The 15,149-nt window shown below is 48.9% G+C and overlaps 1 protein-coding gene across 2 annotated transcripts in view; it reads right to left on the reverse strand.

The window, feature by feature from the left end:
• ABTB3 (ankyrin repeat and BTB domain containing 3) overlaps positions 1-14,729 on the reverse strand; it is a 175,841-nt gene extending 161,112 nt beyond the window's left edge. For both annotated transcript variants that reach the window (XM_082045622.1, XM_082045621.1), the window contains exon 1: positions 13,561-14,729. In XM_082045622.1, coding sequence (XP_081901748.1) covers positions 13,561-14,515 — 955 coding nt within the window. In that variant the 5' untranslated portion in view covers positions 14,516-14,729. The remainder of the gene's footprint in view (positions 1-13,560) is intronic.
• Positions 14,730-15,149: the final 420 nt, after the last annotated feature.

A 15,149-nucleotide genomic window follows, 5' to 3' on the forward strand; every position in this document is an offset into this window, starting at 1 on the left:
CCCCACTTGGGTTTTGGCCACAATAACAAATAACCCAACAATTGAATAAAGCATGGAGTCTGCTCACTGTTTTGGCAGCCCATCCTGCCTCACGGCTTGCCCAGCCCTCCCCAGGGCTTCCCCCCCACATCGTGCTTGGGTACCACACAAGGGGCCGCCATGAGCCAGCTGCTTTTTTCAGTGAGATCAAACCCTTCCCGGAGGGTACAGCACTCAGGCAAGCACCGCCAGCCTCTCGGAAAAATTCAGTGCTTTTAGAAAGATGACAGACCTCGGTCTTGTTACTCACAGTCCCACAGGGAAAGACATGGGGATAAAGCCTTGAAGTCCACAGCCCCTCGATGAAAATTCTGCCCCCAAGTCGGTCCCCACAGTTATCGGGGAGGCACAAAATGCAGGCCTGAGAAAGCAGAGCACTGGCCTCTCGCACACCACTAGATGATCAACGGAGAAACCCACTCCCATCATTCTCAATTAAGGAGCCTCATTTTTATTTTTCTGTGGAGTGTCCCAAGGGAATGGGGTAAGGCTACCGGCCTCCTTGCAGGAAGGAGGTTACACTCAAATGCCGTGCATCCACTTTTTAAACACAAATTGTTTGCAGCACTTAATTCCAAGAAAGCCGCAATTAATTGTGCTACGGTATCAATAAGCACACGGGTTACACCATTAGAGGCCATTATTTTCCCTCCAAGACATCACATTACTACATTATTGATGCGACAGTATTATGAAGCGGTGCTCTGCATTCTTCTTCCTACTAAACACCAAGTTCATGGCACTATAGCATCAATGCCAGATTTAGTGAGGATCCTTTTTCCAGTAGGTCAAAAATTCCAGTTAACAACCTAAAAAACAGCTGCGCAAAAAGTTAAACACCTGTCCTTAATCAAATGCAAATGCTTGGGTTTCTATTTCGTACAACTCAAAATTACAGCTATTTCTAAATACTCTGCTTCGACAGTGAATATTTTTACCTCATCTGGACAGACTATTTTCAGAAAGGCATTTGAGAGAGATTAAGCCAGAATGCAGTAAATTAAGCGAGCCACTTACGTAAATACTGAACTTCTTTGAAGTTAAGGGGGGGAAAAAAGCCGCTATATCTAGAGAGTTGCCACTCCTAATGCAGGGAGCACACATGAAAGCCAGGAAAGAAAGATTTGCCCATGTCAAGATTGTAGAAGAAAACCTACAGAAGTTATCACAGAAGGAGCTCAAAACAGTAGATCATTCAGCCCTGTGGCTCTTACTCATTCACAGCACTATTGAAACAAACTATGTTTATTTGTGTGAACAATACTGCAGGAAGGAGCCTCTGTTTGCAGAGCATCTAGTCAGCAGTGAATGGTTCTGCAGCACAGAGGAAGGCCAGCAACACCCGCCACATCTTGTGCAATGCCTGAAAGGGCTATCCAAGCAAAGCCTGGGCTAAAACATGAAACAATACTTCCTCTGCAATTATCAGACAGAGTATCAATATAATCTTTAAAAATGTTCTCCTTCATGTGCATCACCCAGCAAATTGCTTCCCAGTCAGTCCCTGCAGTATTCAGCTCCACAAACCCCCAACACATTCCGAAAAGGAGAGGGCTCTTCAGAGTTATTTTAAATTTACTCTCAGTTTCACCTAATCTTGCATCCCAGCTCTCTGCAAAGAATTAGGTGGCTGATCAGTTCCTGCTTTGTCACTCACTCTCTTACGCGGTACAATCACAGCTTCTCCTGGGTGCCTTCTTTGTGGACCAAATAACACCACCCCGGTTGACTGTCGCTATACAGAAACATTCCCCTTGGGCTCCCCAACTTTCATTATCTCTCCTGCTGTTTGCTATTCTTTCTCTTTCTGGAAATGAGGCTACTTAAACTGAACTAATTACTCCAGGCTCAGAGGATGCTTTATGGGGGTGCTGAATTGTTCTCATTCTTCTCTCTGCCATAGACAATACCCATACACTTGTTTAAATAATGACAACTGTTCCAGCCTATCAGTGCGATGTCAGCAGCACTGGTGAACCTTCACAAGATCAGAACTTGTCCCTGTGATGCTCCTCAGGCCGCGGTCAAGGGGAAAAGTAAACTAAGAAGTTCTCATTTTCTCAGCTCCCCTTAAATGCTGTCCTTACTCCCAAAATGCATGTTTTCCCAGTGACTCATCCAACTCAGACCCTACTGGACCACATAAAGTGTGAATCCCAACCCTAAAGACCCCAGTGTGTCCACAGCACCTTCTTACTCCAGCCAGGGATGTCTCGGCAGCGCAGTGGGGAGTATGCAACACGGATTGCACAAGCTGCCCATGGGCCTTGCAGCTCTTTTCAATAGTACAGGTCTAACTCTGCTCAGCAACCAGCTTTGTAGCCAGTTTTGTAGTTTGGGTGTGTTTGCACTGTTTGCATGAGAAGCAGCTATTAAGCAGGCAGCCGCGTTCCAGGTGAATTCCCAGCGAGTCCCAAAGCATAGTCCTAGGTTGGGCAAATCAAGAGCCATCTAATCTCAAAGTGATAAAAGTGGGGGTGAGGATGGCAGGGTCCCGTCCAAAGGAAAACGTCACCATGGCTGCACCTCCTCGCTCCGAAAGAAAGTCACCTGCGATAGTGGCCAAGCACCCAGGGCCAGCCCAAAACCTTAGAAAATAATTTGTGACTCAGCCAGCTCCTGCCTCACACCAACAGTCTGTAATTAAAGGTGTCTCGATAGCAACTCACCAGCCCTGATAAGGTGGTGTCTTCCCATCTGTCTGATAACTGCTGAGTCTCTCCACAACCTCAAGCTCTGTCTCAAGCCCTTCTTTCCATATGACATCCCTGGTCAGCAGAGACGCAGAGCTGGCAGACATCAGCATCCCCATCTGCTCTGGCAGTTTGATGGTTCTCATCACCACAGGTCTCCTTATAAAACTCACCAATTACCCCACGCATACACAGTTTCTGTGTGCCTAAGAGAGTTGACAGCCCATATCCTCCCTAAAAATCAATTTGACTATATGTATGCTTAAGGGGGAATAAGCTTGAGCTAGGGTATTCTTCTCTTGTTGTATTTAATCCTGATTTAGAACCATTCAGCCACCACAGTTTAACTGCTGAGGTATGTCAGACAGCATCACCGACTTACCTACCTTGGCTCCCAGTTTTTGGCTGCAAGAACATTGCTCCATAAGTTCAGCATCCTTCGCATTAGATGGGTGTTTATCTCATTCCTACATTTAAACCTATAAGATAGCTGAAATTACTCCTGATTGTCCTACCTCTGGTTCACCAAACATGCCCTTTAAGATTGACAGCAAGACATCATAGGCATTCACACAAATGGAAATTTTTCATTACAAACAGTCTGCAAATTGCTGGTGTCTGCCCCTGCATTTACTCGGCTTGCAAAACTGTTTTCACTATCCAAAACCATTTGATGCACAAGGTAATCTTTTTGTGAGCACAGTGCTCTAATGAAAAACTAGCTAATAGGTAAAGCACAACAGCAGGTCCTGACTACTGAGGGGTGACTTTTTGGGGGCTGGTTGTTGGGCTTTTTCCATATTAAAGGAACTGTGTATTTTGAAAGCCTTCTTCCTTACTGAGAACACTGAGATAATTAAACTGAAGCTCTTATTTTTAAAATCTAATTTAGTTTTGAAAACATACGCTGCTGGACTATTTTTAGTATTTTTCTTATTTGGGCCAGTGGAAATAGGCTAGCCAGTTAGGGCTCACAGGCTGCACCAAGCAGAGTTCACTTTGCAGTCTTTAAGCTGAACACTATGAATCAGTAAAGCAAGTTTAAAAAAAAATCCATTCAAATTATAAATAAATATCTGTAGTGAGGTACTGGTACTGAAAAGCTTATTTTTAGCTAAACTAAATCAGGGCCTACTGCTTTGACTCAGGAGCTTAATTTGTTACAAACACAGAGTAAAATAATCTACCTACCCAGACTTACAGTGAATGATTCAGTGAAACTAATTTATGTGACACGCTGGCATGCAAAAAAAATGCTCCTGTATCACAAAAAAAATCTCCTTACCTCTCAGTGGGTACCCAAAATGACTCCAACCTCTGACATCTCTGTCCTTTCTGTTGGCAGCACTTCCCGCCAAAGTCCAGCATCAGTCCCTGGGCACCTGGCCCACCTCGGTGGTGGCAGCTTGCCTTGCTACCGGCCATGTCCTCTGCTTTGAGGTGATGCAGAAGTGAAGATGCTCCACCTGGGGCAAAGGACCTGCAGCCTGGGGAGTGGATACGGCCCACAGCACCATAACCTGTTTTTCCAAATCCCTGCCGGATAACATCCCGGAGCGGGGTTTGCAAGGCTTGCTCAGCCCTCTGCAAGGAAAAGCCGACCTTCTTCAACTTTAGTACCTTGTTCACAGCCAAACACAATATATTAGCAAAGGCACTACAGCCCAGCAGTGTTTATCCAAGACTACCACGGGGCTAGAGAAACTGTGAAACACTGTGGGATGCAAAGTTTCCACCAATTATTTGACTGCCTTGAAAATGCAAATGCATTCAACCATACCTCTGCTGCAACCCTGGCCCTGTTCACTTCCCCCACCTGGGAGCAATATTTCATAGCACAGTGCAATTTAAAACCAGAATGTTTTTATTAATTTTAACGCCTCAGACTCTCATAGGTCCAGGTGCTGCTCCACAGCACTCGAGGACAGAAATCCAGTCCTTGAAGAGGCCTCTTCTCTAATCTTCTCGGGGGTTCCTGTTCGCCTGCTCGCTCATGAGCTGGTCCCAAGACCTTTATGTCTGTGTGAAGTCCATGGGCTGCTCACACAAGTGAGATCTATCCACTTCAGGGCTCTGGAAGCAGCCTGTAAATCTGCTGACCCAAAGGTATCACCCATGCTGCAACGCCTCCGTGTGCTCCTATCTCCTGGCAAGCATCCCGCCTCCCACTCATCCTGCAGCACTCACCCCTCCCTGCACTTTCGCTTTCAGCTGCCTTACAACACCAGGAGAAAAGAGCTTATACCTGTCTTCTGTGCTTCCATGTATCTTTTGAAAGATCCTGGTATCAACATCCACAATTGCCTTAAGCACAACAGTAGGAAAAGCCCAGTCCCGAGGTGTCACGCCAGCGAAGTTCCCACCAAGCAGATCTGTTCTGTTCACTGACGACAGACAAAGCAACCACCACAGATTTACACTAAGTCTGCGTGAGAGCCGCCAGGACCAGAATCCAGCCCAAAATATTTGAACAAGTAGGATGCCATCTATAATACAGTGCTTGTAAATGGTCTGGAGCTGACTGAGATGAACAAGTCCTTCCTCCCTCACCTGTCTCTGCCAGCTCGGTTCAGCAGGGTCACGATCACCTGTCCTGAGGCCTGTTGGTACAAGTGGTGTCATTTTCTTCCTGTTCCTCACCATCAATTCCATGTCATTTAACTCTAAACCAAACCAAAGCCCATTTATTTTCTTTATCAGTGATGAGCCAAGAGAATCCCCGTGGGAAAGTGCAAGTGTCCCAAGCACCTTCTCAGCCCCCAATCTGGTCCATATATTTACTGAAGGATGACAACAGTCCTCTTACAGTAAGTACCATATTAAAAAACCTCCTGGGTTGTTTCCCGATACAATTACAACAACAACAAAAAGGGTACTGCTCACTATGAACTGAGCATAAGAATCAAGGAAGAGAATGAAATACCATGAAGATGACAGGCACTGCTTGAATAGAGCCCAAGAAAATAGTCATATCACTTAAGCCATGCTGTGCAACTTCCTCCTCACCCACAAACTGCCATGGTAAGGGAGTGTGATGATTTGAAAGCATTAGCTTAGTGTAACAGGTTAAACTAATTAAAATAACCAAGACAAGCCTTGGTAGCCTCAGCAAGGTATCAGCATAAGTGCCTGTAACCCACCCATGCTGCTGAACTGATCCAAAGACAGATCCTTGTTCTTCAGCTGCTCTCAAAAAAACACACTCCTCATTCCTGCTACAAAAACGAGCCCAGAGCTGCCTTCTCACTGACTCATTTTGCTTGATCAGTGGCCACCTCGCTTCTGTTTTTTACAGGAGAGAGATGTAGCTTTATGGAAAGCAAAACAAGTGACTGACCACCAGATTGTATCTCCTCGCAGCCTACAACAGCAGGACTGCTGTATTACCTTCTGGGAAAATGGGAAGTTTACGTGCTGACAGACAAATGTAGCCATGCTGAGCCCACTGACAGGAACTCTTTGTTGTAAGAAATCCCTGAAAACAAGGACAGACTGAGAGCTGCATTTGAGGCTTCAGCTGGCATAGTCCTCTGTAACATCTGTGGGTTTTTTTCAGGCTGTCACCATTGAACACCTCTGGCAAAGTAACTACAGGTGAAGCTGACTGCACAGTCTCTGGGGTAATTTTGACTCCATCTGTATGACTTTTAAAACCTTTAAAATACTTGTCATGTGCATAACAATTATAATTACAGACTTATATGGAGATGGTGAGGAAGAAAACATGGAGAAGAGCAAAGGGGAAAAAAGGTCCCATTTTTTTTCTTTATGCCCTGCTGAAACCTCCTATGCCCAGGGCAAAGGCAAACACCCTGCAGACAGAGCCACAGGCAGGAGTGCTGGGACAGAGGGATGGGCAAGATGGTACCACAGCCATGGCTGGACATGACAGCCCAGCCTGGCAAGCTGAGAGAGGCAGCAGCAAAGCAGTGACAGTGGGAGGAGGCTGGGAATGTGAGCAAGCACTGATGCACACTGTGAAGGTCACACGGGAGATTTGGGGGGCGACAGCATGGGAAAAATCATCCCACAACACCGAGCAGCTGCTCATTTTGCTGCTCCGCAGTTAATGCAAACACTTGGTGTTAAAGGAACAGTCTGCTGGGCCCCAAGCAGCCGTCTCAGGCCAACCTGCTCAGGGACGCAAATGGTGGCAGTGCTGCTGCTTGTGATCCACGCAGCAAGAGAGCACATCCTGGTGACAAATCCCTCATCCATCCCCTCCTTGCTTCTTCTGTCCAGCCTCTGCTGGGCCAGCAACAGAGCTATTTTGGATGGAAGCCGCTAGTTTCAGTGAAGCATCTGAAAGGAGCCCCCACTCCTTTAGCAGTACACATTGGCCAGAAGAAATTACTCTGGACAGAGGATATAATTCCCAGTGCCCACGCTCTCCAGGAAACAGCTTTCTCCTCCTCTGGTGTCATCTAATTGAATGTGGCTTTCTCTTTTCACACCTTCACTGGGGTTAAGGCAGGAGGAAAACCATACAGTTTTTCTCTGGCTTCTGAGAGAAGGGAACTCAGTCCCTATCCCAGATACAGGAGAAAAGGCTCAGGATTTACAAGTCCCAAGCTGGTGCACCTCTGAGTATTTACTCTGGACAACGTGGAAGATCTCTCACTTATAACAAGACAGCTTGGTTCAATACACACTTCACAAAGACCAAGACATGAACCATGGTGTCTTTTTCATTCAAATTAACTTTGAGCAGCTACAGAAGAGAGAGCATTTGCAGTAGTATTAGGCAAAGGTGCAAAGTTGTTCCTAATGCTCACTCACTCCTTATGGCACCAGCTCACAGGAGAGCTGAAAGACGAGGTGAAGCCTTGAAGCATGTTATCATTCAAGGGGCAGGGGGAGAACCCAATATAATGCTAAAATTACACTGTAATTCCCCTAGCATGTTCCTTGTATATATAGTTGTATTTCCCAATCATACTGCTAAAACCTCATTTACATCAGAAACTAAATGGTATAGCTGCAGCCCTAAAAATCCCTAGTGCTGCCACAGTTATAGCTATTAAGGTACTTTCCAACATGATAAAGGGAATAATCATTTTAGTATACATCATCTTTATGGTTATTCTGGGTGTTTCTGATATAACTATTTCTGGGATTTCTTTTTTTTTTTTTTTTTTTACATTAAACTCATAACTAAAACAAATTACATGAATAAAAATTTCCAGAGGGAAACAAACTTTCATCAGCCAGTCAGTCAAACAGCAACCTCCCCCTGGGTCTCAACTTCCCAGTCCCACCATTGTTCCTCCACCCTCACAAGGCAATAAAGGTCTGCAATGAGCGCACACACTCTAAGTGTCTGTCTGTCCCGCTCCTGCCAACATGGGGTGTTCAGGCAACCCACCCCATTCCAGGGAAGGAGCACGGGTTCCCCACTGCCATCCAACCTCCCACCAGCATTGGTGGCCACAAGCCATGACTAAGCACAACCTTCCGCCCCTTGTGCAGGTGACTGTCCCTCCCATCCAGAGAGGGTACAAATGCACAACTTGTTTGGACAGGCTGTGGAAATTTGTTTGGGAGGCTGTCAGGTAAGAAAAATTGAGAAAAAATTACACAGCATTTGTTGCACCGCTACTGATGTCAACCTATAGGCAAGGGACTCGAGTGCCCAGAAGAAGATGGGAAAAATATAACACCAAAGACCCCTAAGTATAACATACAGGCACATAAAAAGAACTTCAAACTGTATTCCAGATTTTTTTTTTACCAGTGAAAAATAAGATTAAAATATAATGGGGAAAAAAAATAAAAGGATGTTCTTGAAACTGTAGTTAAAAAAAAGCCCAGGAAAAAGGCATGAAATTCCATTTTGTGCCCAAATATTCCTCTATCATCCTAGCTGAAATAAGTTTTAGATTGATTTTTACGTTGCCCCTGAAGGCATCATAGCATCTTGAATGGTTCAATTACAATAGAAAGCAGAGAAGTAAGAAACAGATAGCAGTATGCTCACCAGTAAAGGAAGGGAATGGTCCCTGTATACACACATGTATGCATACGTGTGTCAGAACTTAAAACCATTAACTGATCTGGTTAAGCTGTGCTATTATATTGATATTGCTCACTTGCTTGGTGTCCCTCTAGGTCGCCTGGGTTAGGAAGGAGGCTGAGGTTAAACTGAGGTTAGCTGACACGTGCTGGCCAAGCCTGACCTAATCCTGGGTTTCTTCCTCGTTGTTCTGTCTTCCTCTCTAAATAATATTAAGAATAGGAAGAAACCACAGGCACACAGTTGGGTTCCAAATAACTATTTTTAGTAGCTGTACATAAACAGACAAGGCCAAGTTGTGCACGCCGGCTGCTCTGCAAAAACCTCCTCCTCATGATCCTTGGCTCCCTCTGACCATGGGTCCTGCCATACAAGATAAGGAGACCTCCAAAACTGAAATGAAAACAATCTGTTTTCTAAACTCTATTGTAATACAAGTGTTATCTAACACCTTTCCTCTGTCTAGTAAAAGAAGGCCTTTATAATTCAGTGTAGGTGACTGAGCTACTTGAACCTGCCATCCAAGCATCCCCTGTGAAAATGAAACATGTGGACTGCCTCCTTCAATTGTTGCTGGGTCCAAGCCTGAGGAAACGTCCCAGTCATCTCAAAGCAGCTCTCGGATCTGGTCTAAAAGTAGTGGTTTGATGAGCAATAAAGAAGCAAAAATAATATAGCTTAAACCACAGAGGTGCCAGCTTTTACTGCCTTTCATTGAGTACACAATATTTTGCTCCCACTATTTCAAGGGAAATAACACTCCACGCGACTGTTACAGGATGTAAAATGTGTACTGTGCTGTTCAGAAAGAGCTCGTAACTGAAACATTTGAGTGCCAATGAAATCCCAAATGTAAAGTTTTTAATTTTCATTCAACCATGACATTAAAATTCTGGTTGTGCAGGAGGAAAAAAAATTTACTACTTCAGAGTGCTTTTAAGGTCTATTCTTTCTGATATAGTAACTAGGATAAACTGAGCCAAGATGCCAGCAGCTGCTGGCATACTCACAGTATCACAGTATGTTTGGGATTGGAAGGGACCTCAGAAGATCATCTAGTCCAATCCCCCTGCCGGAGCAGGAACACCTAGATGAGGTTACACAGGAACATGTCCAGGTGGGTTTTGAATGTCTCCAGGGAAGGAGACTCCACAACCTCCCTGGGCAGCCTGTTCCAGTGCTCTGTCACCCTCACTGAGAAGAAGATTCTTCTCAAATTTAAGTGGAACCTCTTGTGTTCCAGCTTGATCCCATTACCCCTTGTCCTACTATTGTTTTCCACCGAGAAGAGCGTGGGTCCATCCTCATGGCACTCACCTTTTATATACTTATAGACATTAATAAGGTCCCCCCTTAGTCTCCTCTTCTCCAAACTAAAGAGACCCAGCTCCCTCAGCCTTTCTTCATGAGGGAGATGCTCCACTCCCTTAATCATCTTTGTTGCCCTACGCTGGACTTTCTCCAGCATTTCCCTGTCCTTCTTGAACTGAGGGGCCCAGAACTGGACACAATACTCCAGATGGGGTCTCACCAGGGTGGAGTAGAGGGGAAGGAGAACCTCTCTTGACCTACTAACCACCCCCTTCTAATACACATCAGGATGCCATTGGCTTTCCTGGCCACAAGGGCACAGTGCTGGCTCATGGTCATCCTGTTGTCCACCAGGACCCCCAGGTCCCTTTCCCCTACACTGCTTTCTAATAGGTCATTCCCCAGCCTATACTGGAACCTGGGGTTGTTACTGCCCAGATGCAAGACTCTACACTTTCCCTTGTTAAATTTAATCAGGTTATTCCCCACCCAACTCACCAGCCTGTCCAGATCCCGCTGGATGGCAGTACTCCATGGTACTCCAGTGGCTTATTCCTCACACCGCTGTCTGCTTCTCCTTTGCCATCTCTACTCCCATACCACACCAAGAGGTTGTCCAGAGGCTTATCAAGGAGATGTGTCCTGCTGCCTGCATGCACAGAGTGCCACCACCTTCATCCACGTGCCCTCAACCCCACACAAGGAACAAGCAGGCTCCTGTTGGAGAGTGGGGCTCCTGCTGAGACAGCTGTCTGAGCTTGGGCCAGATGCACCCCATACAAACCCAGCAGGCTGAAGCACCCACCGAAAGAACTACCTGAGGTATCTTCTTTGTCCGAAGGCACATGACCATCATTTGTAGGAAGCAGAAGGTTATCTTGCAATGCTGATCTTATTCAGCAGCTTCCAAGATGACTGGGTATGACACCAGGCTAAAAAGCTCAGCTGAAACCACTAAACACTCTACACAGCTGACAGGGAAGCCCTGAAAGGCTGGTTTGTGTCTTGAAGATCCTCAGACCATCTTCCCCAACACTCATGTCCCGTGATCTTCACCGGTTGCCTGTTTCACCGTCTGGATGGAATTTAAGGTGTTGAATTTAGCCTGGTAAAGTTTTGAAAGTCTGACATTTACTTACCAGAGAGATACCACCTCTCCCTCCAAAAAAAATGCCTTCAGATAAGGTACTGCTAGGGGCCCTGCTTTTGCACAGCTCTCTTTTCCTCCCCTTCATTCAAATAATTTTGGTGATGGTACCTCCAGAATGGACGCTGCCTTTGCTTCTCATTTACGTCTCATTGACCAAATTCACTGATTTTAGTGCTTCTGTATCCATGAGCCACCCAGCTGGGGAATGGCACCCAGCTTTATCCAACCTTCAGAGTAGCAGACCTGTCCCTACTCCTGGAGTAGCACAGAAAGATGTGAGAAGTAGTCTTCTAACCATTAAGTTGCTTTATCGCAGTTTTCAAGTACTGAGTATAGAGGAAAGAACTTGTGGTTATGCCACTATATACAGATGTAGCTTCCAGCAGTCTTAGCCTCCTACCACAGATTGCCCAAATAGTTTTGAGCAGGTCAAATAATCGCTCACATCAGATCTCCCCACCTTTTAAGTGCCTGAGAAGGAAAGATTTGCAAGCAACCATGGAGCACTCAGACATCAAAATGGTGAAGACTATATAAGCAGATACATATCTCACTGGTGAAGAAACAGACTGATGTGTTTAATGGTTTATAATGGCTGTTTTAGTTGCCATGAAAGTACTTAAGAGGATGCAACGCGCCCTTGGATTAAATCTAAATAAATGTAAACAGCAATAAAAAAAGGCTTTTATTACAAGAAAGCCTGACTCTTGTTCGCACCTGTAACTTTAAATATATATAACAGGATGCCAAGCTACGTATTTTAAGATTCTAAAAACCAAAACAACATCACAGTCACTTGTATAGAAAACATAATGACACAGGGAGAGAGGTAAAACAAAATGGACAACTTGCTTGGGTCTGGTTCGAACATCTTAGCAAAATGCCATTTGCTCAAGTCAGGACTGCGCTAGCAAGGAGATTTGTGCCAGGTAAAGCTACAACAAAATGGAGACGAAAACTCTGAACCCTGTCCCTGGAAGGCAGGTAAATGAGGGTCAGAATGAAGTTCATTTAAATCCACTGAGCTGATACAGAGGGAGTTAGAGAGATCCGCAAAACAAAATGAAAGGCTTGGTAGGAGCCTGCACAGCCAGTGCTGCAATGTCAGAAACGCAACACAGTGCCATCTGAAACCTACAGGCACAGCACCAGTTTTCGAGGAAAAACAACCGTGGCACTCCTGGGGAAGACGTGCCTGCCTGCAACAGCAGTCGAATAAAGCACAAGGGTCCTGCAAACACGTCTCTGACAGCAAATGCATTTCGAGGGAAGGTTCAGCAGAGCCTCTGGGGAGGACATCCATGGCTGGAGTAAAACTGACAAGAGGAATTTAATAGAGCTGCATCTGTTTACACCAGGGAGGAGGATTTGCCCCTTTCTTTTGCTCCTGCTTGGCATCCTCCTTTGGGTCTCTTATGGGAGAAAAGGTGTCTTGACACAATAGATTATTACCTGTAATGCACCCTCTGTGGCTATAACAACTTAACAGGGCTTATCTGTAGACCTGATCTAGACTTCCAGTTATCCTTGTTCTCCCAGTTCCATTTTCCCCCCAGTATTTGCATCTGAGCTTGACAGGTATTTTGTACATAAGCTGAATAGAAGCGTTTGCATGTGCCTGTGCACGCTCAGGAGACGGCAGGAGAAAACCACCCGATTTTAACTCGGATTGCCTGAGAGGAAGCCCGTTCCATTTTCCCTTCCCTGACAGAGCTGAAATGAGAAACATCAACTTTGGGATCGTGCTCTACCAAACCGTAACACATTAAAAATATTTGACTCTCTGTTTAAAAGGGGGAAAAAAAAATCTCCAGGAAGTTGATGCATCACCGTGTTGCATCTGTATCAAGCTCTGGGTAAACAAGCAGCAACATGAATGAAATCTGTCCAGAAAAACTGCATTTCAGCGCCAGCCACGCAATCTCTGGCCAAACCACTGCATATGCAACAAAGTTTGATCTCGCTTGCGAGCACTCAGCTGCGCTTCTGCCATTTCCTGTGGAAAACTGAAGCTCTGAACGATGTCTATCACCCAGCGCCGGCCGACACGCCTGCCAGCTGCCCCTAAATACACCCCCTCCGCCGCAGGCAGGCAGCCCCGGCTCAGCCAGGCGGGGATGCTCGGCAGCTCCGGGCCGGGCACCGCCGGGAAGGGGCAAACCCGCCGCTCTGTCCCCTCCTCCCCACCACGGGCACCTCGGCGGCGCGGCCCCGCCGCAGCCCAGCACCTCCCCGGTGACAGATGCCGCGGCCGCCCCAGGCCCGGAGGGACGGACGGGCGCCCGTCGCGGGGGTCCCGCCCCGGTGCAACAGGTGGTCGGCGGCGCCCGGTCCCGCCCCGCGGCCGCACTCACCGCTGGCGTTCTTGCCGCAGATGAGGTGCTGGTAGGGCTGCAGCAAGCCCCAGAGCTCGGGGTCATTGTTGACCGTCTGCTCCAGCGTCTCCAGGGTGAAGCGGGGCGCCTCGCCGCCGTCCTTCTCCTTCTCGGCCGGGGCGGCGGCGGCGGCCGGGGGGCGGCCGGGGAGCGGGGCGGCGGGGCCGGCCAGCACCCGGGCGTGGATGTCGCGGAAGAGACACTCGGTGCCGGCGGTGAGGTAGATGGCGGCGTGCTCGTGGATACGCAGGGCCACGCGGCTGTCCACCATCCAGCGGTAGAACTTGCCCACGGAGAAGGACAGCCCGCACCGCGCCGACTTGCCGCGGCTGAAGCGGTCGCCGCCGCTGCTGCTCATGTTGTAGAGGGAGAGGGCGCCGAGGGCGGCCGCCGTGCAGCGGGCCGCCAGCGTCCAGCCCAGGACGATCTCCATCGCGCTCCGCACTTCGTGCTTGGTGCACTTGGCGAAGCGGAGACTCAGCCGCTGCGCCTCCCGGGCGATGCGCACCAGTGCCCGGCTCACCAGCGTCGAGAGCCGCGCCGCCGCATCCCGGCTCCCGGGGCTGGCAGCGGCGGCGCCCGGTGCCCGCGGCTCCCGGCGCGGCGGCGGCAGCAGCAGCGCCTCCACCTCCTCCAGGCTCCAGGGGACCTCCTCAAGGTCGGGCAGGAGCCGGGAGCACTGCTGCCCCGCGCAGTCCAGCACCTCGGAGTCTTCCGCTAGGACGGTGTTGACGGTGTCGAAGCTGTTGTGCCGACTGTGCATGGAGTCAGTTAGGTGCGGCCAGCAGCTTCCTCCATAGGGGTACGCGGGGTGCGAATCCGAGCAGCACAGCGACAAGTTGGAGGAGCGCACCGAGTCCGCCGCGCCACCATACCCGGAGTCCAGTGTCAGGTCTTCCAGCGTCCTCACCGCCGTCTTACCTCTCCGGGCCATCGCTGCACTTCATGCTGCACCCGCGGGACCCGGGCGGGGAGCGGTTCACAGGAAAGGGGGAGAAAGAGAACAACGGGAGGGCGCGGAGAGACCCTCCAGCCGCTTCGCTTCGCCCTGCCGGCCACAGCCTGCTGCTGCCACCTCGCTCCGCTCCGCCAGACGCCAGCGAAGCGGCGGTGCTGCCCGCAGCCTGCTGCTAGCCACGGCCCGACTCCGGCTCCTGCACTGCGCCGCGCCGCCGGCCCGACACCGCAGCGCCGCGCCGGCCGGGGGGGCGGGGCGGGGCCATGCAAAGCGCCTCGGGCTCACGGCCAATGGGACCACGCGGGGGCGGAGACATGCAAAGCGCCACTCCCTGCGGCCAATGGGGCGGCGCCCTGCATCTGGTGGCACCGCCCCTCGCCTCCGCGGGGTGCGGAACCGCCGCACCGAACAGCGGGGTGCGGGAGCGGATCGTCAAAGTGCGGGTCTGCCGCTGTCCCAGGTGTGTCCCGGTCCTGCGGGGGCTGCAGCCTGCGAGCAGGCGGGACCCCGCCGTCCAGTCCCGAAGACGCGGATTTTGCTCACTGCAAAATGAAGACGCGTTAGTCCGGCGCTGCCCCAGTGGCATCGCTTGCAACCGGGTGCGTGGGGA

The sequence above is a fragment of the Streptopelia decaocto genome, assembly GCF_964273445.1.
Source record: "Streptopelia decaocto genome assembly, chromosome: 1".
Lineage (NCBI taxonomy): Eukaryota > Metazoa > Chordata > Aves > Columbiformes > Columbidae > Streptopelia > Streptopelia decaocto.